At 49.1% G+C, this 24,761-nt stretch overlaps 1 protein-coding gene across 3 annotated transcripts in view; it reads right to left on the bottom strand.

The window, feature by feature from the left end:
• The window catches only part of MYO18B (myosin XVIIIB), a 242,074-nt gene that overhangs the window by 45,500 nt on the left and 171,813 nt on the right, over positions 1–24,761 (bottom strand). For all 3 annotated transcript variants that reach the window (XM_060400839.1, XM_060400838.1, XM_060400837.1), the window contains one exon: positions 21,570–21,755. In XM_060400839.1, coding sequence (XP_060256822.1) covers positions 21,570–21,755 — 186 coding nt within the window. The remainder of the gene's footprint in view (positions 1–21,569; positions 21,756–24,761) is intronic.

Genomic DNA, 24,761 nt, shown 5'->3' with positions numbered 1-24,761 from the left:
TGGGAGGGCAGGAGACCCTCACACACAGAAGGGGGATGTGGCTGAGGGTCTCCGGGGCTGGCAGGATGGGATAGGGGAGGGCAGCATGATCAGGCTTGGAGACACCAGCAGGCAACTCTGCTGAGCGTCTCAGGGTCACAAGGTTTGCCAATAAAACTTCTCTGAAGTTCCTTACAGTTCTAACTACTCAGAGCTCACAGCCCTCCCAGCCCTAGAATCACCCCCAGCCTGACTTCTCCTACAGCATCTTCAGGAAGGGGCACAGAACTGTCACCGGAGTCCAACCCTCTCGAGGCTGACACGCGGGGGGCCCTCACAAAACCCGCTGCCGCTGACAGGCATCCCGACCTGGGCTGAACTCCAAACACCCTGCTCCCCACTTCCCAGAGCCATCCACCCACTGCCTCCTGAAAAAAGCCAAAGAGGCTTTTCATTTTTTCTGCTCCAACGCAAATATGACATATCTGTGCCACCCGATTTTCCTGACAGATGAATAATTATATCAACGTAATTAAGTCTTAGATGGAGAAATTCTCTGTACGGAGTACACCGACACTGCTTCCCGCATCAGAGAGCCATTGTTCCAGGCAGTAATTATCAGGCCACCTTTGACACATCTTATTTCAATTTAAATGGAAATGGAGCTCATAGATCTCCCCAGCCCACGACCCCATGTGACTGCAGAAATGGAGAGATCGGACTTTGAAACTTCTCAACCAGCCTCTGGGATTTCCATCCAAAGACACTGAAGTGTGAGAATGACTTATTACTATGTACCCCCGGCCCCTCCTCTGAGCCTCAAGAATCTCATCAACACAGCGGGCTGGTCTCTGCTTCCTTCCCCTGCTCTCCATCCCCTTGTAAATTCAGTGTCCATCACCATCTCCTGAGGCTTCTCATCGTCTTAAACTGGCCCTTCTCTCTTTAATCCAGCCCCCTCGCCAATCCATATTCCACACAGCATCTAAGGGAGAATCTTTAATCTGATCAAGTCCTCTCCTGCTCAATAGCCTCAGTGCTTCTTCACTTCCCCAAGTCCAGACTGTGCAGTTGAGCCGAGCAAGCCTTCCAGAGTCTTTCTCTCAACCCACCTTCCAAGGTTCCTCTCCTTCCACTGCCCACACTCTGCACCCACACACCAGTAATCACCACAGTCTTCACCAGCACCCAGCCATGCTGTGCCCTTTCACGCCTCTGTGCCTTCACACCTACCATTCCTCCACCTGGAACGTGCTGCTCTGCTCTGAAAAGCGAACTCCTATTCATCCTTCAAGACCCATTCCACAGCCACCTCTTCTGGATGACCTCTCTGGCCCTCCTCGGTAGATTCAGTCACTTTCACCTCTGGGCACTGGGACAAGTCCCTGGGTTAAACACACACCCCATGAGACTGTAATTAATTTCTAATTTCCTGTTATATTGAGCTCCTCTGAGTAGGGCTGTACTCAGCCTAATATCCCAAATGCCTAAAGCAGTACCTGGAACTTAGAAGCCATCCCATAGATGCTTCAGCTTTAAACTCTCCCAGCTCTACACTGACAGTGGGGACAGCATGCAGTCTTATCACCATGGGTCCTCAACTGACTCAAACAGGGGCTTGCGACCCAGTCCCACCACTTCTAGCACGACTGTGAGCAGTCTGTCCCCCACCTCCCTGACCCTCAGTCTCCTCATCTGTAAAGTGGGAGTGCTGACTGCATCACTGCGCTGTGGGTCTAGCTGAAGATTCATAGATGGAAAGTGCTTGAAATGTTGCATAAAGCATAGTAAGTTTTATGCTTGATAAACATCATCCCTCTTTCCTGCTCTCGGACAGAACCATTACTGCCAACGTGCCAACCCCTTAGGAGAAGTTTAGTCTCGTCCCTGTCAGCACCCGGAGGCGTCCAGAACATCCCAGGACAGACCTGGCTGGGGACTGCAGACATTGCCTATAGATCCAGAAGTCGGAAGACAGGCTAGGAGTAAAGTCACCCAAGCCAGCAGTGACCAAAGCATGGGACCACATCCCACCAGCTGCGCCAGGCAGGCACGGCCTGCAAGGGTCAGCACAGGGAGAGACTGAGCCCCACCCGGGCCTCGAGACCTGGCAACGGGCCCCACCTCTGCACGGGCTCCCCAGGCACCAAAGAGCACACCCTCCAGCCTGCCCCCTCAACCTCACGGGAGGCGGCAATTCAGTCCCTGCCTGATCTCCAGCACAGAGCACTGGGAGGCTCGGTGCGCTCAGGTGCTCTGTGAACTGTGAAGAGCCGGGTGCATCCGAAACGTTACTTATCACACTGCCTCCTCCTTCAGATCTTTTTTCAGCCGCATCTGATGGCTTCATCATGACCAAAGCCCCGGCTGGCACTCTCAAACAAACCAAAGTACCATCATGAATGAACTGCGGTAAGTAAGTGGGGAAAGCAATTCCCGCCCCTCTCCCTAGGTAAATCAACCCTCATCTTGTTTTATTAGATACCATCTCCCCAAGAATTGATCAGGAAGAACCCAGACCAGAGTTATTGGTATTGGCGATCAATGCTGGATTCTGGCCCTTCCTGGGCTTGGACCAGAGTCAATGCTGTCTGGCCGAGGAACAGGTGGAGGTCGGGGAGCTACTGTCAGAGAAAACGGCATGGGCGATACAAAGAGCAAAAGGCCCCGATCAACACCGGGCAGCCAAGCATGACAATGTCCAGAGACTAAGACAGTCATTTCTAGACTTGACTGACTTCCATCTGCTGAGGCAAGAGCACGCGACAGAGACCCAAACGCCCTGGCCTTGTTTCAGAGTAGTGGAAAGTTCCACCCACTGACTGGGAAATGGACGTTTTTGTTAGTCATGATCCTCACTGATTCATGCCGCTTTTGTGGGACGATTTCAAATGCTGACTCGTCTAATTCAAGGGCACTATGTGCTCTCCAGAGAGGGGCTCTGGATGGACTTGATTTTCTGGACTGAAGGAGGCTGAGCTCAAGTGCAGGGTTTCTCGATGTCAGTATTACTGTCATCTGGGGCCATGTGATTCTCTGTGGCGGGGGCAGGAGAGTGGTCCTGGGTGTTTCAGGACACTGAGAGATGGCATCCTTGGCCTCTAACCCGCTAGATGGATGCAGCGCCCTGTCCCTAAGTTGTGCCAAACAAAAATGTCTCCAGATACTGCAAACACTCCACGAGGGGCAAAATCGACCCCAGCTGAGGGCCAAGCTAAAGGCGTAACAGTGGGGAGAGACTTAAGAAGACACAGACTCCGGATGAGACAGATGTGGATTTGAATCCTGAACAAACCACTTCCCACTCGCTGTGTGACCTCATCCTAAAAACATAAAGCTCCCCAACTGGTGACTCCAGCGGCTCTGGAATGAGGAGAGGGTGTGAGGCACCGGCAGCCACACTCCCATGAGGTCCGTGCACGGCCAGCGGCAGCTGCACCACCATGCTGCCGGTCAGACACGCACTCTCAGACCCTGTCCCAGATCTGCTGCACATTTTCACAACAGCCCTGGGTGATCCGTGGGCACTTGAGCTTTGAGAAAGACCGTTTCAACTGAGAGCACAGGTTTCGGCACCTAAGAGACTGATTACATGTCCCGTTGCCAAGCCATCCAGCCTTGGGCAAGTCACTTCACCTCTTGCAAGCCTCTTTAAAATGTGTGTGAGAGAGATAAAAAATACCACCTTGCTCATAAGATTCAAAGTGCTGATTTAACAAGATGGCACGAGGTGCGCCACGGCACGGACAGGCAGTACGTGTCAGCTCCTGGCCTCCCTGCCTCCCTCCACCCAGACCGCGACAACAGCAAGCTCAGCTCCCAGCGGGGAGACATGGAGACATGGAAGGAAGCTCCCTCCGCACACTTCTGTGATCTTCCTTTTGATGGAATCTAATATTACAACCGCCACTTGGCCACTCATGGTCCATTTATTCATTTATTGACCCAGCAGGAAGGAAACACAACCGCCGAGCTCTCCGCTGTCTCTTTTCCCTGCACATCTCAAGGTTACAGCCCAGTGGCACCAGCCTCTGGGATGAACAGACTCATTACCTCGCAGCGGGGCCCCGGGCTCTCCAAGGTCTGTCTGTCCTGCCCTTGCAGGTGCTTAGGGTCATCTCCTGCTCAGCTCAGGGGGCCAGGACTTCGGGAAGACAGGTGTGGGTCCAATGCCCTCTCACTAGTTTCCCTCAATTTTTCTCCCAGCACCAGGGAACATGCCAGCGGCAGCCCGTTGAAGCTCCTTCCTCCTCTTAATCCCTCTCTGGAGGCCAGACGCTGTCCTGGGAGACACGTGGTCTGAACCAGGCAAAATAGTCCTCAATGTGGGCCCAAGTCTGAGTGGGTCCCCTTGGAACCTCTAAAGTAGGTCTGTGAGTTTGCTGTGCAAATCCCAACACTTGATGAAGCCCTCTCAACTTGTTTCAAACAAGGTGCAAACTCCGGCTCCCTGGGTCAAATCTGGCCTGTGCCTGTGTTTATAAGTAACGTTTTATTGGAACACGCATTGTTCATTGACTCATTCTCTGGCTGCGTTTGTGCTATAGCAGAGTTGAGTAGTTGTGACAGATACAGTAAGGCCTGCAAAAGTCTAAACTATTTACTACCTTGGGCTTTACAGAACACATTTGGTGATTACGTGCGACCTCTTGAAATTTGGACACACTCTCAGGAAGAAGTGAAAATCATGTTATTTCCTGAGTTCTTTTCCTCTTGTTTGCTGAGAAGTCACATCAGTCATCTTTTTTTCCCCACCCGCCAAACAATTAGTTCACAAAGGCTGGAGTCGGAAGGATTCCCCAAGTGTTTGTTTTTAAGCCTCCCTACAGCAGGATGCTGTGTGTCTAAACCACTGCCAACCTTTAATAACAGCATCGTGTCACCTCCCACCAAATGCGAACAGGAAGCCTGGCTCGGCTGCCCAGCTGGGTGGATGTCAGCTGTGGACAGCTGAAAATTGTCTGAACAAGGACAGATGGAGCTTGTTTCTGCCTTTCTTCTTCCATTTGAAAACTTCTCAGGAGGGAAGAGAAGAATGCTGTTAGGGAAATGAATGTGTTGATTCTAATTATCTGAGTGGGAGTGTGCCAGGGGTGACATGCAGCAGGATGGGCTCTGTGTCATTTACCTGGAATGCAGGCAAGGCAAGACTGGGCAGAACAGAATCCCAATGAGACTGGTGCCCAGGACACTGAGCACAGATAAGGAGGCGTCTACGGACCCCAGGTCACAAGGGGGACGTAGCACGTCGGAGATAATTCCAAGAATTTTCCAACTGGGAATGATGTAACCACTGCCTAGGCTTATGCCTCTGCTCGGAAGCTCAGTCTGTTCTCCAAGGGGCTCTTGCATGCTAGGTCTCCCCTCGTGGTGATGCTGGTGGTGGTGATGAGCGTGAGGATGGTGGTGGTGGTGGGGATGGTAACGAAGATGGTGGTGGTGGTGGGGATGGTGGTCGTGGTGGGTGGTGATTAGGATGGCCATTAGGATGCTGATGGTGGTCGTGGTGATGATGGAGGTGACAGTGATGATGACCGCTTGCTCTGAATGTCTGCCTGCACTTCATTTCTCTGCTGAAATCCTAACCCTTGAGGCGATGGTATTTGTAGGTGGGGCCTTTGGAAGTGATTAGGTCATGAGGATGGAGCCCACATGAATGGGATTAGACGGCAGAGAGAGTCCTTGACCTTTCTGCCACTTGAGGACACAGCAAGAAGCACCAGCTATGAACCAGGAAGAGAACCCTCACAAGAGTGCGACCGTGCTGGTGACCTGACCTTGGACTTCCCAACCTCTGGAACTACGAGTGCCAAATTTCTGTTGTTTAGAAGCCACCCAGTCTGCAGCATTTTGTCACAACAGCCAGAGCAGATTAAGACAATGATAATGGTGATGATGTGACAGTGCCTTTGCTTTGTGCCTGGCACTGCGATAAGCATTCAAATGCATTATCTCATTAAATCTTCCCTGAAGGGCTGTGAGGGACTTGCAATAATTACCCCTATTTTATAAGATGACAGAGACACAGAAGGTGAGCGTCTGGACCAAAGTCACACAACAGGAAGTGGTGGCACTGAGGTTTGCACCCAGTCTCCGAGTTCTCTGCCACTTCTGTCAGGCTTTGCTCAGTGTGCATTCTTTATGCCTGAAAGTGAGAGTGGAAAGTGAAAGTGAAGTGGCTCAGTCATGTCCCACTCTTGGCGACCACATGGACTGTAGCCCACGCCCAATGCCCAAGGTAAGAGGAAACCCAAGTAAGATGCTAGGTGTTGCCAGAGGGCATCAGAGGGCAGACACACTGAAACCATACTCACAGAAAACTAGTCAATCTAATCACACTAGGACCACAGCCTTGTCTAACTCAATGAAACTAAGCCATGCCCACGGGACAACCCAAGACGGGCGGGTCATGGTGGAGAGGTCTGACAGAATGTGGTCCACTGGAGAAGGGAATGGCAAACCACTTCAGTATTCTTGCTTTGAGAACCCCATGAACAGTATGAAAAGGCAAAATGATAGGATACTGAAAGAGGAACTCCCCAGGTCAGTAGGTGCCCAACATACTACTGGAGATCACTGGAGAAATAACCCCAGAAAGAATGAAGGGATGGAGCCAAAGCAAAAACAATACCCAGCTGTGGATGTGACTGGTGATAGAAGCAACGTCCGATGCTGTGAAGAGCAATATTGTATAGGAACCTGGAATGTCAGGTCCATGAATCAAGGCAAATTGGAAGTGGTCAAACAAGAGATGGCAAGAGTGAACATCGACATTCTAGGAATCAGCAAACTAAAATGGACTAAAATGGGTGAATTTAACTCAGATGACCATTATATCTGCTACTGCGGGCAGGAATCCCTCAGAAGAAATGGAGTAGCCATCATGGTCAACAAGAGTCTGAAATGCATTACTTGGATGCAATCTCAAAAACGAGAGAATGATCTCTGTTTGTTTCCAAGGCAAACCATTCAATATTACAGTAATCTAAGTCTATGCCCAAACAAGTAACGCTGAAGAAGCTGAAGTTGAATGGTTCTATGAAGACCTATAAGACCTTTTAGAACTAACACCCAAAAAGATGTCCTTTTCATTACAGGGGACTGGAATGTTAAAGTAGGAAGTCAAGAAACACCTGGGGTAACAGGCAAATTTGGCCTTGGAATGCAGAACGAAGCAGGGCAAAGACTAATAGAGTTTTGCCAAGAAAATTCACTGGTCATAGCAAACACCCTCTTCCAACAACACAAGAGAAAACTCCACACATGGACATCACCAGATGGTCAACACCAAAATCAGACTGATTATATTCTTTGCAGCCAAAGATGAAGAAGCTCTACACAGTCAACAAAAAAAAGACCAGGAGCTGACTGTGGCTCAGATCATGAACTCCTTATTACCAAATTCAGACTTAAATTGAAGAAAGTAGGGAAAACTGCTAGACCATTCAAGTATGACCTAAATCAAATCCCTTATGATTATACAGTGGAAGTGAGAAATAGATTTAAGGGCCTAGATCTGATAGATAGAGTGCCTGATGAACTATGGAATGAGGTTCGTGACACTGTACAGGAGGCAGGGATCAAGACCATCCCCATGGAAAGAAATGCAAGAAAGCAAAATGGCTGTCTGGGGAGGCCTTACAAATAGCTGTGAAAAGAAGAGAGGCAAAAAGCAAAGGAGAAAAGGAAAGATAAAAGCATCTGAATGCAGAGTTCCAAAGAATAGCAAGAAGAGATAAGAAAGCCTTCTTCAGTGATCAATGCAAAGAAATAGAGGAAAACAATAGAATGGGAAAGACTAGATAGCTCTTCAAGAAAATTAAGAGATACCAAGGGAACATTTCATGCAAAGATGGGCTCAATAAAGGACAGAAATGATATGGACCTAACAGAAGCAGAAGATATTAAGAAGAGGTGGCAAGAATACACAGAAGAACTGTACAAAAAGATCTTCAATACCAAGATAATCACAATGGTGTGATCACTCATCTAGAGCCAGACATCCTGGAATGTGAAGTCAAGTGGGCCTTAGAAAGCATCACTACGAACAAAGCTAGTGGAGGTGATGGAATTCCAGTTGAGCTATTTCAAATCCTGAAAGATGATGCTGTGAAAGTGCTGCATTCAATATGCCAGCAAATTTGGAAAACTCAGCAGTGGCCACAGGACTGGAAAAGGTCAGTTTTCACTACAATCCCAAAGAAAGGCAATGCCAAAGAATGCTCAAACTACCACACAATTGCAGTCATCTCACATGCTAGTAAAGTAATGCTCAAAATTCACCAAGCCAGGCTTCAGCAATACGTGAACCGTGAACTTCCAGATGTTCAAGCTGGTTTTAGAAAAGGCAGAGGAACCAGAGATCAAATTGCCAACATCTGCTGGATCATGGAAAAAGCAAGAGAGTTCCAGAAAAACATCTATTTCTGCTTTATTGACTATGCCAAAGCCTTTGACTGTGTGGATCACAAGAAACTGCGGAAAATTCTTCAAGAGATGGGAATACCAGACCACCTAACCTGCCTCTTGAGAAATCTGTCTGCAGGTCAGGAAGTAACAGTTAGAACTGGACATGGAACAACAGACTGGTTTCAAATAGGAAAAGGAGTATGTCAAGGCTGTGTACTGTCACCCTGCTTATTTAACTTATATGCAGAGTACATCATGAGAAACGCTGGACTGGAAGAAACACAAGCTGGAATCAAGATTGCCAGGAGAAATATCAATAACCTCAGATATACAGATGACACCACCCTTATGGCAGAAAGTGAGTTCAGTTCAGTCGCTCAGTCATGTCCAACTCTTTGCGACCCCATGAATTGCAGCACGCCAGGCCTCCCTGTCCATCACCAACTCCTGGAGTTCACTCAGACTCACATCCATCGAGTCAGTGATGCCATCCAGCCATCTCATCCTCTGTCATCCCCTTCTCCTCCTGTCCCCAATCCCTCCCAGCATCAGAGTCTTTTCCAATGAGTCAACTCTTCGCATGAGGTGGCCAAAGTACTGGCGTTTCAGCTTTAGCATCCTTCCTTCCAAGGAAATCCCAGGGTTAATCTCCTTCAGAATGGACTGGTTGGATCTCCTTGCAGTCCAAGGGACTCTCAAGAGTCTTCTCCAACACCACAGTTCAAAACCATCAATTCTTCGGCGCTCAGCCTTCTTAGTTCCTCTTCACTTTCTGCCATAAGGGTGGTGTCATCTGTATATCTGAGGTTATTGATATTTCTCCCGGCAATCTCGATTCCAGTTTGTGTTTCTTCCAGTCCAGCGTTTCTCATGATGTACTCTGCATATAAGTCAAATAAGCGGGGTGACAATATACAGCCTTGACGTACTCCTTTTCCTAAGAGGAACTAAAATGCCTCTTGATGAAAGTGAAAGTAGAGAGTGAAAAAGTTGGCTTAAAGCTCAACATTCCGAAAATGAAGATCATGGCATCTGGTCCCATCACTTCATGGGAAATAGATGGGGAAATAGTGGAAACAATGTCAGACTTTATTTTTGGGGGCTCCAAAATCACTGCAGATGGTGACTGCAGCCATGAAATTAAAAGACACTTACTCTTTGGAAGGAAAGTTATGACCAACCTAGATAGCATATTCAAAAGCAGAGACATTACTTTGCTGACTAAGATCTGTCTAGTCAAGGCTATGGTTTTTCCTGTAGTCATGTATGGATGTGAGAGTTGGACTGTGAAGAAGGCTGAGCACCGAAGAATTGATGCTTTTGAACTGTGGTGTTGGAGAAGACTCTTGAGAGTCCGTTGTGAAGGAGATCAGCCCTGGGATTTCTTTGGAAGGAAGGATGCTAAAGCTGAAACTCCAGTACTTTGGTCACCTCATGCGAAGAGTTGACTCATTGGAAAAGACTCTGATGCTGGGAGGGATTGGGGGCAGGAGGAGAAGGGGACGACAGAGGATGAGATGGCTGGATGGCATCTCCAACTCGATGGATGTGAGTCTGAGTGAACTCCGGGAGTCAGTGATGGACAGGAAGGCGCCTGGCATGCTGCGATTCATGGGGTCGCAAAGAGTTGGACATGACTGAGCAACTGAACTGAACTGGAATGTAGCCTACCAGGCTTCTCCATCCACGGCATTTTCCAGGGAAGAGTACTGGGGTGTGTTGCCATTTCCTTCTCCAGGGGATCTTCCAGACCCAGGGATCAAACCCAGGTCTCCTGCGTTACAGACAGACACTTTACCCTCTGAGCCACCAGGGAAGATTTTTTTATGCCTAGTATGTGCCAAGCCATGTTTGAGGGTTCAGTTCATTTGCTCAGTTGGGTCTGACTCTTTGCGACCCCATGGACTGCAGCACGCCAGGCCTCCCTGTCTATCACCAACTCCGAAAGCTTGCTCAAATTCATACCCATTGAGTCAGTGATGCCACTAACTATCTCATCCTGTCATCCCCTTCTCCTCCCGCCTTCAATCTTTCCCAGTGTCAGGGTCTTTTCCAATGAGTCAGTTCTTCACATCAGGTGGCCAAAGTATTGGGGTTTCAGCCTCAGCATCAGTCCTTCCAGTGAATATTCAGGACTGATTTCCTTTAGGAGGGACTGTTGGATCTCCTAGTAGGCCAAGGGACTCTCAAGAGTCTTCGCCAACATCACAGTTGAAAAGCATCAGTTTTTCGGCACTCAGCTTTCTTTATGGTCCAATTCTCACATCCATACATGACTACTGGAAAAACCATAGCCTTGACTATGGACCTTTGTTGGCAAAGTAATGTCTCTGGTTTTTAATATGTTGTCTAGGTTGGTCACACTTTTTCTTCCAAGAAGCAAGCATCTTTTAATTTCATGTGCAAGGGTAAAGGTAAGCAAAATTTCTTTTTTTCTATAAAGGACCAGTTCATTAGAATAAGTGATAAATTCCCTTTTGTTTATTAAACCAATCTGAGCTTTGTTTCTGCCGCTTAAAACCAAAAGAGCTCTAACTTAAACCAGTTCAGTCATTCATTTTTATTAATCTACACTTGCAATTCCAAATCAGCCAAATTTTCTTTACCACTGCTTGCTTTATCCTCAGGTTCTAAGATCTCCTTCTACTTTCTCACTGTTTCAGTTCAGCCAAAGAAGAAAAAAGAGCACTAGAAAGAGATTAATTATCTTTCAAACCAAATTATAGTTTGGAAATGAATTTAAAATGTTAAGGGTTTGACTGGGGGCTCCCTGGGATCACTATCTCCTGAAGATGTTCAACTGGGACAGTGACTGTGCTTTTTCAGTTGTGAAGACTGAGCTTCCCAAGCCTCTCTGACATGCAATTAAGTGTGGCTTAACCTCATCTAAACAATTTCAATTGGATTTTTAAAATAATTTAATATACACCTGTACCATTCAACCAATATCCCCCGCCCCCCCCCCACACACACACCTTTTATAAAGTAATTAACTTTGGGGAGTTAAGTTATTCTAATTTCTAGCAAGTCTCAAGTGACAAGAGTTCAAGTGATGAAGTCTCTGGGGAAGAGATTAGTATTTGTTCTTCAGTTTGCCATCTCCAGACTCTACACGTTGTGTGTAATTGGTATTAGCAACTTTAAATTCTGATTAATTACTGGAGAGCCTGTTTTTGATGCTGAAACAATGCTATAAGTCAGGGAGTAATAGACCCAATTACTCCTAGGTAGGCTTCCCGTAATAGATTTTATTATCTAGATATCTCATCTCAGAGGCAGATGCAAAGAAACTCATTTCATTAGATGATAACATCTCTTGAATTGAAGTGCATTCACCACCTGGGATCAAGAGAGCTCAGGAAAATTCACATTTCAGAAATACATCTGGGGCTGGTGACATGAGGTTCGAAGTCCTTTTTAGGAACAAGTTTCTCTCGTATGGAAACCTCTGTGTGGAGACAAGCAGGCGGGGCCCTCAGTGCTGGCAGGCCGGGTGACACAAAGGCCGCGTTTTCCCTGCCAGTTCTCTGAGAATGTGGGAGGCCGTTCCTAGTGGGGAAAGACATGGCACGTGAAGCGGGAGTGTAGGGAATGTGTCAGGTTGCTTTGGATCACGCTGAGATAACGGGGCAGTAATTAGGAGCGCTATCTCCCTGTCAAGAGAGCTATAAAAGGTGTTATTTACACCCTGCTCATGGCCCCACAGGGAGAAGGCAATGGCACCCACTCCAGTACTCTTGCCTGGAAAATCCCGTGGACAGAGGAGCCTGGTAGGCTGCACTCCATGGGGTCACTAAGAGTCAGACATGACTGAGCGACTTCACTTTCACTTTTCACTTTCATGCATTGGAGAAGGAAATGGCAACCCACTCCAGTGTTCTTGCCTGGAGAATCCCAGGGACAGAGGAGCCTGGTGGGCTGCCGTCAATGGGGTGGCACAGAGTTGGACATGACTGAAGTGACTTAGCAGCAGCAGCAGCATGGCCTCAAATGCCCTCCACGTGGAATGCCTTTTTAAATACTCCAGTTCCCAGACAAAATAATTCATCTTTATGCTCTGAAATTCAGAGTCATTGGTGGGAGACAAACACTGAGAGCTCTCTAAAATCAAATCCTTAACTCTGGGCTTGGTGGATGCCCCTGGGTGTAGCTGGTGGGAGAGGGGCTGTGATCTGACCTAGAGTTTGGAAACGTGGGTGTTTGGGTAGCTTCAAACCAAAGCTACCCAAAGCAAAAGCAAACATGAAAACTACACAGAATCTGGCTTTGGGCTTCCTGAAGCCCATAGCGCCTGCGGCCAGAATCTCAGAAGACAGGAAGAAGGGAACTAGACGGGGAGACGGAGCAGCCAGCATGCCGGAGGGGCAGTTATGTGGCAGGCAGAGCGAGAAGCGTGGCATGGATTACTCGCTTCAGTCTTTCTGAGTCGATTTGATCCCACCCCTTTCATACATGAGGTGAAAGAACGTTCTCAAGAGGACAGAGCTCTCAGACTGGTGTAATCTGGCTTTAAAAAAAAAAAAAAAAAGGGCAGTCAGCAAGCGATGAGATGTGATTTAAGAGCCTTCTGACTTCCCACTTCTGCTCTTCGTATTCTCAGGGCAGGGCGACCCCACCCCCAAGGAGACACCAAGCCTGCTATGTGCTGGAACTAGATCCTTATTGGCTGGCAAGAGCTGATGGCTGAATTTTCAGGAATTCTCTGAGCCAGCTGTTATACAGCTATGTATTATTAAAAGCTGAATAATATCAGCTTACAAGTAATTAAATAAATCACACTGAAAGCAAAGGTGAGACTTTTCCTGGTGGTGTAGTGGTTAAGAACCCACCTGCCAGTGCAGGGGGTCTGGAGAGCTCCTGCAACTGTTCATGTCTATCACACCTGTATGGTGAAGACACCACGTAACAGTGCTGCTCTGCGAGGCTTCCCAACGCCGTACTCCGTGACGTCACACTGTTGGCTGGGCACCAGCCCCGGGGGGAGGCTTTACATCAGAGAGGTTGGAAAACACTACAAGCTGGGACTCCACCTACCCCACAGAGCCGAGTGTTAACGCCAGCCAGCACACCACAGCCCCCGCTCTCCTCCTGGTGATCTGAGTCTCCCCAGGTCTAAGTTCACTAGAACCTCCCCACTGCATCCATGCGAGGCTCCCTCCTCAGAGGGAAATTCATCAGTACGGAAGAGAGCCATCCCTTCTCTGTTAGGCCTCACATTCTTTTCACTCTTTTCCCCCAAAGGTGGAAAATATACCCCAAAGTAACACCAGATACATAATTCATGAAGCATATATAATTGATGTCGGGTTTAACAGAAGTAGAGCCATAAGTGGTTGTCTATTAACTATTTATGACTCTCCCTGGGCTGCTGACGAGCCAGGCTCAGTGCGGAGATCACACCCACGCTCCCATGTTTTATTTAAACATTATTAAAAGCACATAGTCTGCAGCGAGGCCTCCCATTCCACTCTGAATTAGACCCTGCTGTGAAGTCACCTCTGGGTCTCGGGAAGGTTAGGACTCGGTTTGCTGGCAGTGCTTCTGCCTTTTCCCTTTGAGTTTAGGGGTTAGGCTGCCTCTTCCTCCTACCCTGAGTCTACCCTCAGACTACCCTGCAGTCTTCCCACTGCAGTTTTTCTGTGACCTGGGGTATATCAGGTCACTCCCCACACCCTGCCCTGAGTCTCAGTGTGATCATCTGTCAAATGAGGGGGGCTTCTCTGGTGGCTCAGCGGGTAAAGAATCTGCCTGCAACGCAGCAGACCTGGGTTTGATCCCTGGGTTAGGAAGATTCCCCTGGAGAAGGGCATGACAACCCACTTCAGTACTCTTGCCTGGAGAGTCCCATGGACAGAGGAGCCTGGCGGGGTAGTCCACAGGGTTGCAAAGAGTCGGATACGACTGAGTGACTAACACACACACATAGACACATACACACGAAGTGGACAGTATTGTAGACATTACTTAGGGTTACTGAGAGGACGGGATTAGAGCAGTGATTATTAACAAAGTGACTCTGTTCCCCAGGGGACAGCTGGCAAGGTCTGGAGACAGTTTTGTGATGACCTGAGGTGGGGCTACTTGCACGTGCTGGGCAGAGGCCAGGGATGCTGCTGAATATCCAACAAGGCACAGGACAGCCAGCATATCAGACAGTTATTCGACCCAAAATGTCAGTAACGTCAAGACTGAGAAACCCTAGATTACAGAATCAAGAGCAATATTGGTTTTTATAACTCACTTGCAAAATATGTACTTGAATGATTAAGTAGCATGTGTCTATATCTTCCAAAGAAGAGCCAGTTTGAGCCAGTGCAGACCTGTGTCCAGACTCTATCTCAGCCAACTGACTGGGGTGTAGACCTTGGAACGGTTGCTCCAGTTCTCCGATCTTGATTTCTTTATTGGTAAAAGAGGGACAATGACCTCCAAGGGTGAGGCTTAAAGGACAGATCTCAGGTAAAGCCCTTACCCCAACGCCCAGCATGCAGTAAGCTGTAAAGCCCTAGCTCTCATCAACATGGCCCCCAGCCATCATGGGTGCAGGGCGGGATGCGCACACGGAGCTGGTGGACTTAGGATGTTGTCTGAGTGGACGAAGACAGAGTCATCATAGGAGTGAAAAGAAAGGAGAAAGAAAACACAGTAGCATCTATTAAGTGCCTACTGTGTTCTATCATTGGGCACTTCTACACACACCATCTCAGTTCATCCTCATAGCCACCCGATGAGATCAGCTGTATCTTGCTCCCATTTTAGAGAAGGGGAAACTGAGGTTCTTCAGTGTTCACTTAGCCATCCACAGTTTCATACCTCAAATCCAGTGATCTTTCCACCACCCTGTAGTGAGCTGAGGTGTCCTCTCCAAAAATCATATCCACTTGGAACCTGAGACTATAACCTTTTTGGAAATAGGGTCTTTGCAGATATGGTTAAGACAAGGTCAGACTAGATTAGGGGAGCTTTAAATCGGAGGCCCAGTATCCTTAGGAGAAGAGAGGATACAGAGATGGGGAAGAGACGAAGACCATGTGAAGATGGGGAGTGAGATGGAACGCCTGGAGCCCCCAGGAGCTGGAAGAAGGCAAGAATCTCCCCCAGAGCCTGCAGAGGCAGTGGGTGTGCTGACACCTTGCTCTCAGACTTCCGGCCCCTGGGACCATGCAAGGATGCATCTCTGTCTAAAAACAACCAGTTTTTGGTAATCCGTTATGGCAGCTCTGAGAAACTAATGCAGATCCTCCTCCCCAAGATGAGCCAGAACAATTGTGTGAGGAAATGAGAGAGAAAGAGAGACTCCATGTCCACAGCCAGACCAGTGAGAACTGGTCAGGAGGATCCCCTGGAGGAGGGCATGGCAAGCTACTCCAGTATTCTTGCCTGGAGAATCCCCATGGACAGAGGTGCCTTGCGGGCTATAGTCCATGGGGCTGCAACATGTTGGACATGACTGAGCAACTATACACAGTACCCCAAAGCTTCCAGCCTACTCTGACTCATCATTTAAGATGTTCAGATGGTACATCCTCTAGGCAAACTTCTCCAGGTCTCCCAGTTCTACCAAACTACTTCCTCTTTTTCGCTTGCATATCCCAGCCTGTATCAGAAATATTCAGAGACACATGCATCTCCTCCTCTGGATCCTGAGAGCTCCAGAGGCATAGGTCCTGGTCCACCCATGTCTGCACCTCCCAGAACATCAGGGAGATGGCACAGCCATGTAGCAGGATGCAAACCAAAGTGTGCTGATCTGCAAGTTCCAACTTTTAAGATAATTTTTGAGCTGTTCTCTTAAAAGGTAAAACTTCAAAATGCTATGGAAAGCACTCAGCAAACAATTTCTGAGGCTCTATCCTGTGCCTGACCCTGAACTGGAGACCAACAGTTGAATAAACCCACCCCTTATCTCAGAGACTCCCAGTCTAGGAAGACAAGGACACAGGTAATCATAATAACCTATGTAAATGGGGTGAACACAAGGCCATGTGGGAGCACAGAGGAGTTACGTAACCTTGAGGGCTTTCTGGCAGTGAGCCCTGATCTGAATCTGAAGGGCTGAGGAGGCAGGCAGAGGGATGCATGAGAACAAAGGTGATGAGTCAAGAAATAACCTGACATAGGGGCCTTCATGCTCGAGTAGATCATGCGAGGTGATAAGAGGCCGACAACCAAAGGCAGAGAAACCTACAGAGGCTCGACCTCTAGGAAGCAGCTGGGGCTCTGTTCTGAAGGCAGTGGAGGAGAGCCATGGAAGGTTTCTTAGCAGAAGAGTGACACAGTAAAGATGTGCCCCTTCTAGAAGGATCTGCAGGGAGGGGCAAGCATATAGGAGCAGTGGGGAGCCAAGATACAAGGTAACTGTACAGGCCTAGTCCAGGGGGGGGGTTGCAGATCAAAATAAAGACGGAGGACATAGGGTTGGAACATGAGTGGGTGGATTTGAAAACTACCTCAATCGGGTAAAATCAGCAGGCGTGGCCATTAATCTGTGTGGGCCGGAGAAAGAAGGGCCATTGTGATTTCTAGCTTGGGTCACTGGGGGATGAGCTAAGAGTGAGCAGAGGCGCCAGCTTGTAAAAGAGCACGAGGCTCAAGGGAAAGTTAAGACTACAGTGTCAGACCCAAGTAATGAAGGGTAAACCTGACAGGCACAGCCTTCAAAGCCGGTGCATCTGGCTGGAAGCCAGCAGAGGCCTGGCCTGCCAGTCACCCTCAGTTCTTTCAGTTGCCCTTGACCTCCCTTGGCTACACTGTCCTGGGGCTGAGGTGGTTTCGCCCGAGCTCTGTTAACTATGGAAAAACAACAGGACATAAATCCACAGATGAGCTGTCTCGCCACCCCAATGACAAAGGGTCTTGAATGATTTAGAGCCAGAATATTCTTTTTTCCATAATGGCTCCTGGAGTCGCCAGGAATAGTACATTTACGAAAATTAATGGCAAAACCTCATTTTTCTTTTTTCTGGGAAGAGAAGTTCCATTGGCGGGGTAATTGATCCTGATCTGGACGTGCCGGTGCACCGGCCAGGGGTGTAAATCATTCACACGAAACAACTCACGGCCCTTTAAACCAACACTGGCAGTGACAAATGGTACCAGCTGGGACAGGCGGGAAGGAAAGCAGAGGGCAGAGCCATCCACATCCTTCCCGCTTCTCGCCACGGCCCAGGATGCGGGTTCCTTTGTGGGGTCTCCTGCAGCAGAGAGACCATCTCTCAGCAGGGGTGGGTTGGGAGGGCAGTGTGCTGTCCCAGTGAGAGCCTTGAGCTGGACACGCAGGGAAGCTGACCCCAGCTCTGCCACCTGACTCTGCAGCCCTGGGGTTGCACCACGCGTCCACACCTGCTGGGGTGATCGAAGCATGAAAGAAGGTGACATCTGGGACTTCCCTGGCAGTGCAGTGACTAAGACACTGCGGCTGCAATGCAGGGGGGCCAGGGTTTGATCCCCGGTCAGGGAACTAGATCCTACCTGCTGCAACTAAGACTTTGCTTGCCTCAACTAAAGGTCCTGTGCATCGCAACACAGCACTGATCTGGCAGGCACCAAATAAATAAACTTTTTTTTTTTTTTAAAAAAAAAAGATGACATCTGCAAAGAGCCAAAGCCCAGAGTGACCCAATCAATGTGTGTTCAGGGAACAAATGCATGAATGCTTGGCTCAGGGAGTTCAGAAACTCATTCTCTCTCTCAGGGAGATTTGAACTTTCAAGATAGAAGACGGCAATGGTTACTCACAGAAAATGACTTGTGAGTAGGAGCATGATGCCAGCTGGCCTTCTAAGGCCATCCAGCACACGGATCCTTTGTTTTCCTGTGAAAGTTCGGAGCCACCAGCACAGAGAAACAGAAAATACACAAGCAGTAGCCTTGGCGGTGTTTCTCCCTGAGGTTTACGCTCCTTGGGGGTGAGGGTCCATCTTTCCCTTCTAGTCCCCAGCATCCAGCCCTGGGTTTGGCCTGGAGTAAAAACTAGGGATATATATCAATTCAAAGAATGAAAGAACTGGAACCCTGACTGCCTCCCAGGTGAAGTCTATCAAGAACACACGGCACAGAGCAGCCATCCCTTGTCTTATGGGGTGGAAGGGAAGAAGGCAAACTGGTGGCACAGCCATAAGCCTGAAAGGTGAGATGCCATCTCCTGGATGCCTGGCAGAGTACCAGGATGCCATGCCAATGGGAGGGGCCTTGGCAACAGGCCTCCTCTGAGAACTCCCCTCGCCCAACTCTCCCACCAGCAGTGCTCTGCCCACACTGTCAGCTTCTGCAAAAAGCAGGGGCCGTGTGATTCCCTGTCCCTCCCCTCCAGTGCCATCTGCGTGCCATGCCCAGAGTTGGTGTTTAGTAAATCGATAAATGAGGACGTGAGGAAATATGACATCGTCTCCTCCCCCAGTGGAAATATCTATCCTGGGGCTCAAAGGCAAGGTGTCTGTAAGAAGGCAGGTGGGTTGGTGAGCTGGGGACATCCACTATTAGGACAGGCCTGTGGCCTGATGCTGTCCCTGTGCGCCCTGCCCCCACAGAATCATGGCAGCAACAGCCGGCTGTGCAGCAACGTACCCTCCCTCCGGAGGGGCTGGAAGAGGGGCCCCCTGAGAGTTACCTCCTCCTAGAACCTGTCAACACGGCCTTATGCGGAAAAAAACATGTTTATAAATATAACTAAGGCAAAGACCTCAGATGAAATCAGATTGGATTTAGAGTGGGCCCGAAATCCAGTTACAGGTGGCCTTAGAAGAAAAGGTCGAAGGGCATCTGACACACACACGCACAGGAGGAGGACCATGTGGAGACAGAGGCAGAGGCTGGAGTGACCCAGCCACATGCCAAGGGCCACCTAGAGCCACCAGAATCTGGAAGGGCAAACAAGAATTCTACCCTGGAACCATCAGAGGGAGCGTGGACTTGCCAATATTCTGATTTCAGACTTTGGCCTTCAGAACCATGAGAGAAAAAATTGTTCTCGGTTTAAAGCACCCAGTTAGGACTTCCCTAGTGGTCCAGTGGCTAAGAGTTTGCATTCCGTGTGCAGGGGGCCCAGATTCAATCCCTAGTCAGGGAACTAGACCCTGCATGCCACAACAAAGATCAAAGATCCTGGGAGCTGCAACTAAGACCCAGTGCAGTCAAATACATATGGATGGGGAGGGAGGTGGGAGGGGGCTTCAGGATGGGGAACACATGTACACCCGTGGCAGATTCATGTCAATGTATGGCAAAACCAATACAATATTGTAAAGTATTAGCCTCCAATTAAAATAAAAAAGTTTATATTAAATAAACAAATAAACAAACCACCCAGTTTGGAGTAAATTTCCAAGGCAGCCCTAGAAAACTAATACACCACCCACCCCCAAAGACAGCAAAATGAAAAGGATAGTTCAGCCTTGGTAAGCTTACCAGAATCTTGAAACAGGAAACCAGAGAAAATGCAGGTCTAACCAGCAAACATGCAAGCTTTGTGCTTTAGAGTTTTGATCCGTATATGGGGGTTGCACTATAATGTTTGCCATCTTTTAGGGCCTTTATAGATCTTAAGTATACGATGTCCCTGGAAAGGAGAGTCATGTTCCACCCAGTAGGGGTGTGCAGAGGGAAGTTAAGAAGAGCGGAAAGGAGAGGACAGGACAAAGAGAGAAAGAGAAAAAGAGCAGAGGGGAGAGGAGGAAAACCACCACCTGATGTGACCGGAAAGCCTGGGTGTGTGGCCAGTTAACGAAGACATCAGAGGGGAAAGGCTGGGATGCTGTCTGAGTCCAGCCAGAGCTGGCAGGAGGGGAGCTGGGCTGCATGAGAAGCAGGGCTGGTCAACGAGGAAGTTAGCCTGTCAGTTGGAAGAAAGAGCCTCACCCGCTCCTGGGGCCACTGGGGGCGAGGTGGAGTGGAGGAGCTGCCAGCCACAGGGCTCGGATTCTGCCTGGGAACCTGGGTCTCTTGCGGAGCCTCGCCTCCCCACACGACAGGCGGCCTGCTGGCCTGTCAAGGGCAGAGCTGATGGGAGTGACACCGGCCGCGGGAGGCAGGGGCCCGAGAAATAAACTTGCTGCAGGAGGACAGGTGGTGAGACCTGTCACAGCCCAGAGTGGACTGGGCAGGAAGGAGATAATCACGGTGATTTAGAGCCCTCTGGGCTGAACCACAGTGCGATACGGGTTGTCTCAGATGAGGTGCCTGGTGGCAGGTCAAGGGGGTGCCAGGTGCTTCCCAGGCCATGCAAGTGGAAACCTGGAGGCTGGGAGACAGCTAGGTTCCTGAGGGAGAGGAGGAGCAGGCTGTCTCAGGTGCTCTGTGATCCCTGCAGGAAACTGTCCCCGTGAAAATATAATCGACTATGGAGAAACCTTCCCATTGGGAAGGAAATGCAATTTAAAATGTAGCCTGAGCCACAGCAGGGGACAAGCATGGCTCAGTGAATAAAGGCGGAGACTGCAGAGTTGGGCAGAGCTGAGCTCAATGTCTCACTTGTGTGTGGCCCTGAGCAAGTGAATGTACCACTCTGGGCCTCAGTCTGACACGTGTGTGTCCCCGGGCCTTGGCTTTCCCATCTGAAAATGGCAATAAGATCAGTACCTGCCTCACAGGATTGCACAGAGATTTAAATGAGAAAGGATTAACTCAGAACCTGGCACCTGGCCAATGCTTAATAAGCAGTGGGCTTAGCACAACTGCTTTTGTCTTTTATCTCTGTGGTGGTTGTTAACAGCCCAGGAAGAGCTCTCGTGCTTGCTAGGTATGACCTGGACAAGTCTGCTCTGTCAAGCCTCAGTCTCCTCATCTGTAAAGGGGGATAATAATTCTGACTTGGCATGGCTGTAACGACTACATGACGATTACATGGTATTATGGGTCTTAGGAGTATGCAAGAGAGAAATTTAATAAATGCTGAGTCTCTCCTCTTTGCACAAGGCTGCCCTGCCTCTGGAGCAGAAAGCGTGAGGTTAGGAAGAGACACAAAGGTGGCCGAACGCCATCCTGCAGGAATGAACGGCATTGGCTCACTTTGGACACGCCCCCGGAGTTTGGGGCCAGTGGCAGGGTCGGCTCGCAGCCCATCCCCTGCCAGTTTCTTCCCTGCTTCCGGTTTACAGCAAGTCCCTAGAGGCCTGCGCCTGAGGCCCTTCGTCAGAAAGGAGGAGGGCTCCCCTCCTGAACCCTGGTCCCAGGACGGCACTCACCAGCTCCATGCACCGCCGGCTGGCCTCGGCCTCCCGCTGCACCAGCTCTTCCATGTCCGCCTTAAGCTCCTCCAGGCGCCGCTGGTAGTACTGGCTGTTCTCCCGCTGCTGGGACTCGGCCGCGGCCGCCTGCGAGAGCTCCTCGCCCATCTTGATCAGGCTGTCCCGAAGCCGGATCACCAGCACCTGCAGCCCGGGCAGAGAGCACACGCCCAGCCTGGAGTTAGAGGTCTGGGGCCCGACACCGGGGGGCTCCGGGAACAGAAACCCTCTGCTGAGCCTCTGTGCATTTTAATGAAGCGACTGGGGTAAGAACCCTGATTTCTGGTACAAAAATGAAGGAAACGTAGAAAATGAGAGCTGTTACTCTGGAACGCAGTGTACATAGTGACTGACGCTGAATTCACGTTCTGGGTTGAAATCCTACCTCTACCTATCTGCCTAGCTGTGTGACCCTGGGCAGGTAATTAACCTTTCTGAGAGGCGGGGATGCCTGTACCTATGTCTCAGGGATGCTGTGAGAGTTGGACACATTAAGTTATACAGAAGGCTTGGCTCAGTACCCAGCACATCCTGTGTGCTGGGTAAGGGCTGGGAATTAATATTTATAGCACCCTTCATTCAGCTGAAGGTTTGGAAGGTGGAGTGGTGCCATGGAGAAGACATCAGGCAGGGAGGAGAGGGAGAGGTGGGTGCAAACCCCTTCCCCAAGGTGGGTTTCTGTTTCCTGATTTGTAAAACGAGGTTTGAGCAAGTCATCTCCCATGAGCCTCAGCTCTCCTACTTTATGGCATTCTTCTGTGTGTGTGTGTGTGTGTGTGTGTTTGTGTGTGTGTGTATGTGTGTGTGTGGAAAAGCCAGAAGGACACGATGAAACTATGAAGAGAGAGAAAAGAGCTGTGGGCATCACTAAAGACCTTAACCCAACAGCGGGGGCTGCAAAATTCATGGCCAACAAGTCTGGAACCAATCGATTCTGGTGGGCAAATACTCGAGTGTTGATATAAAATGGAGCCTGTGTGAAGATTTTAGGTCCCTGCTAAGGATTCTGAACCCCTTTCCAGATCAGAGTCTGAATGATGGTCTGAAAGGAAAGCTTCACAACTTGTTTCCTCTTTTCCCATTCAGCTGGAGTTTAGTAACAGTTTCAAAGGGCAACAAGAGGGTCATAAGAAGAGTGCTCAAACTGTGTCCCCAGGGTCTCCCATCTCCAGGACCTAGGGCTCTGCTAAATTCCAACAGTGATGTCAGAGGAAAGGTGAGTCTGGAGATAGAATCTGCGGTTTCAAGTTATTCTACCATGGTTTTTTTTCTCTGCTGCTGCTAGAATCAAGCAAAAAATTATATGTGATGCAGTTCAACATTACATATTTAGTCATTTAAAATATCATAGATCAGAGTTCCATGGAGGTCTGCAGAGACAATTATGCCCTGAGGAATCCCGTGAGCAATTCTGAGAACCATGGAGGGTCAAGGCAGAAAGTTTTTCTCTGGTCTTCATCCAGAGCAGCTTTCCTAGAGACCAGATGCCCAACAGAGGGTCAGGAGAAAATGTTTCAGAGTGAGAAGAGTAGCCTTCCATTGACCAAACACACGGTCACCCTGTGGGGGAGCCAGCTAGCCATAGGAGATGAGAACCTGAGATCAGAACGGAGCAAAGGTCAGGAGTCAGTCTTTTCTTATCCTTGATGCTACCTGCTTTATCTTGAATGACTCGACCTTTCTGGGTCCATCTTCTCATTCTCTCCCACCTGCCCCAGGGGCTGTGATGAACATCAAGTGGAGCAGCTGATGTAGAAGGTTCTGGCAGTGGTGATGGCCTCTGTAAATGTCCCATGCCATTGGTGTACAGAGCTAACAGTGAAGACAGTCACTGAACCCCACCACTGCCCATCCAAGTCCTGGAAACATCCGCCTGGAAACGTCCCTGATTCCCTAGCCTGAAAAGACTTCCATCCTTCAAGCCTCACAGACCTCTCTCCTTATTATGGGTGTTTCAGTTCAGTTCAGTTGCTCAGTCGTGTCTGACTGTTTGCGACCCCATGAATTGCAGTACACCAGGCCTCCCTGTCCATCACCAACTCCCAGAGTTCACTCAGACTCATATCCATCGAGTCAGTGATGCCATCCAGGCATCTCATCCTCTGTCGTCCCCTTCTCCTCCTGCCCCCAATCCCTCCCAGCATCAGAGTCTTTTCCAATGAGTCAACTCTTCACATGAGGTGGCCAAAGTATTGGAGTTTTAGCTTTAGCATCATTCCTTCCAAAGAAATCCCAGGACTGATCTCCTTTAGACTGGACTGGTTGGATCTCCTTGCAGTCCAAGGGACTCTCAAGAGTCTTCTCCAACACCACAGTTCAAAAGCATCAGTTCTTCGGCACTCAGCTTTCTTCACAGTCCAACTCTCACATCCATATATGACCACTGGAAAAACCATAGCCTTGACTAGACGGACCTTTGTTGGCAAAGTAATGTCTCTGCTTTTGAATATGCTATCTAGGTTGGTCATAACTTTCCTTCCAAGGAGTAAGCGTCTTTTAATTTCATGGCTGCAGTCACCATCTGCAGTGATTTTGGAGCCCCCAAAAATAAAGTCTGACACTGTTTCTACTGTTCCCCCATCTTTTTCCCATGAAGTGATGGGACCAGATGCCATGATCTTCGTTTTCTGAATGTTGTGCTTTAAGCCAACTTTTCACTCTCCTCTATCACTTTCATCAAGAGGCTTTTTAGTTCCTCTTCACTTTCTGCCATAAGGGTGGTGTCATCTGCATATCTGAGGTTATTGATAATTCTCCCGGCAATCCTGATTCCAGCTTGTGCTTCTTCCAGCCCAGCGTGTCTCATGATGTACTCTGCACCCACATCTCCTACAAAGCTCTGTGCTTCTGGGAAGCAGCATCTATCTTTCATGCTCCTGAAACAAAGCCTGACACTAGCTACAAAAGAAGTGTCCCACGCCTGTGCGGATGAGCGGGGGGTGGCGGGTGAAGATGGGCAGAAGTGGATCAATGGATAAAAGATGGACAGAGGGATCAAGGTCTAAAGGGGAGAAAAGCAGAGAGGAAGCGAAGAAAGAAGAAAAAGGAAGTAGAACAAATGGAAGGGGGAAGATGGACGGACCAACGCCGGTGGATAGAGATGCGGATGGAGGAGGCGGACAGGCCGAGTGGATGAGCAGCTAGAGGGCC

Source organism: Ovis aries, chromosome 17, assembly GCF_016772045.2.
Source record: "Ovis aries strain OAR_USU_Benz2616 breed Rambouillet chromosome 17, ARS-UI_Ramb_v3.0, whole genome shotgun sequence".
Classification (NCBI taxonomy): domain Eukaryota; kingdom Metazoa; phylum Chordata; class Mammalia; order Artiodactyla; family Bovidae; genus Ovis; species Ovis aries.
This window is presented reverse-complemented; position numbering and strand designations above follow the sequence as displayed.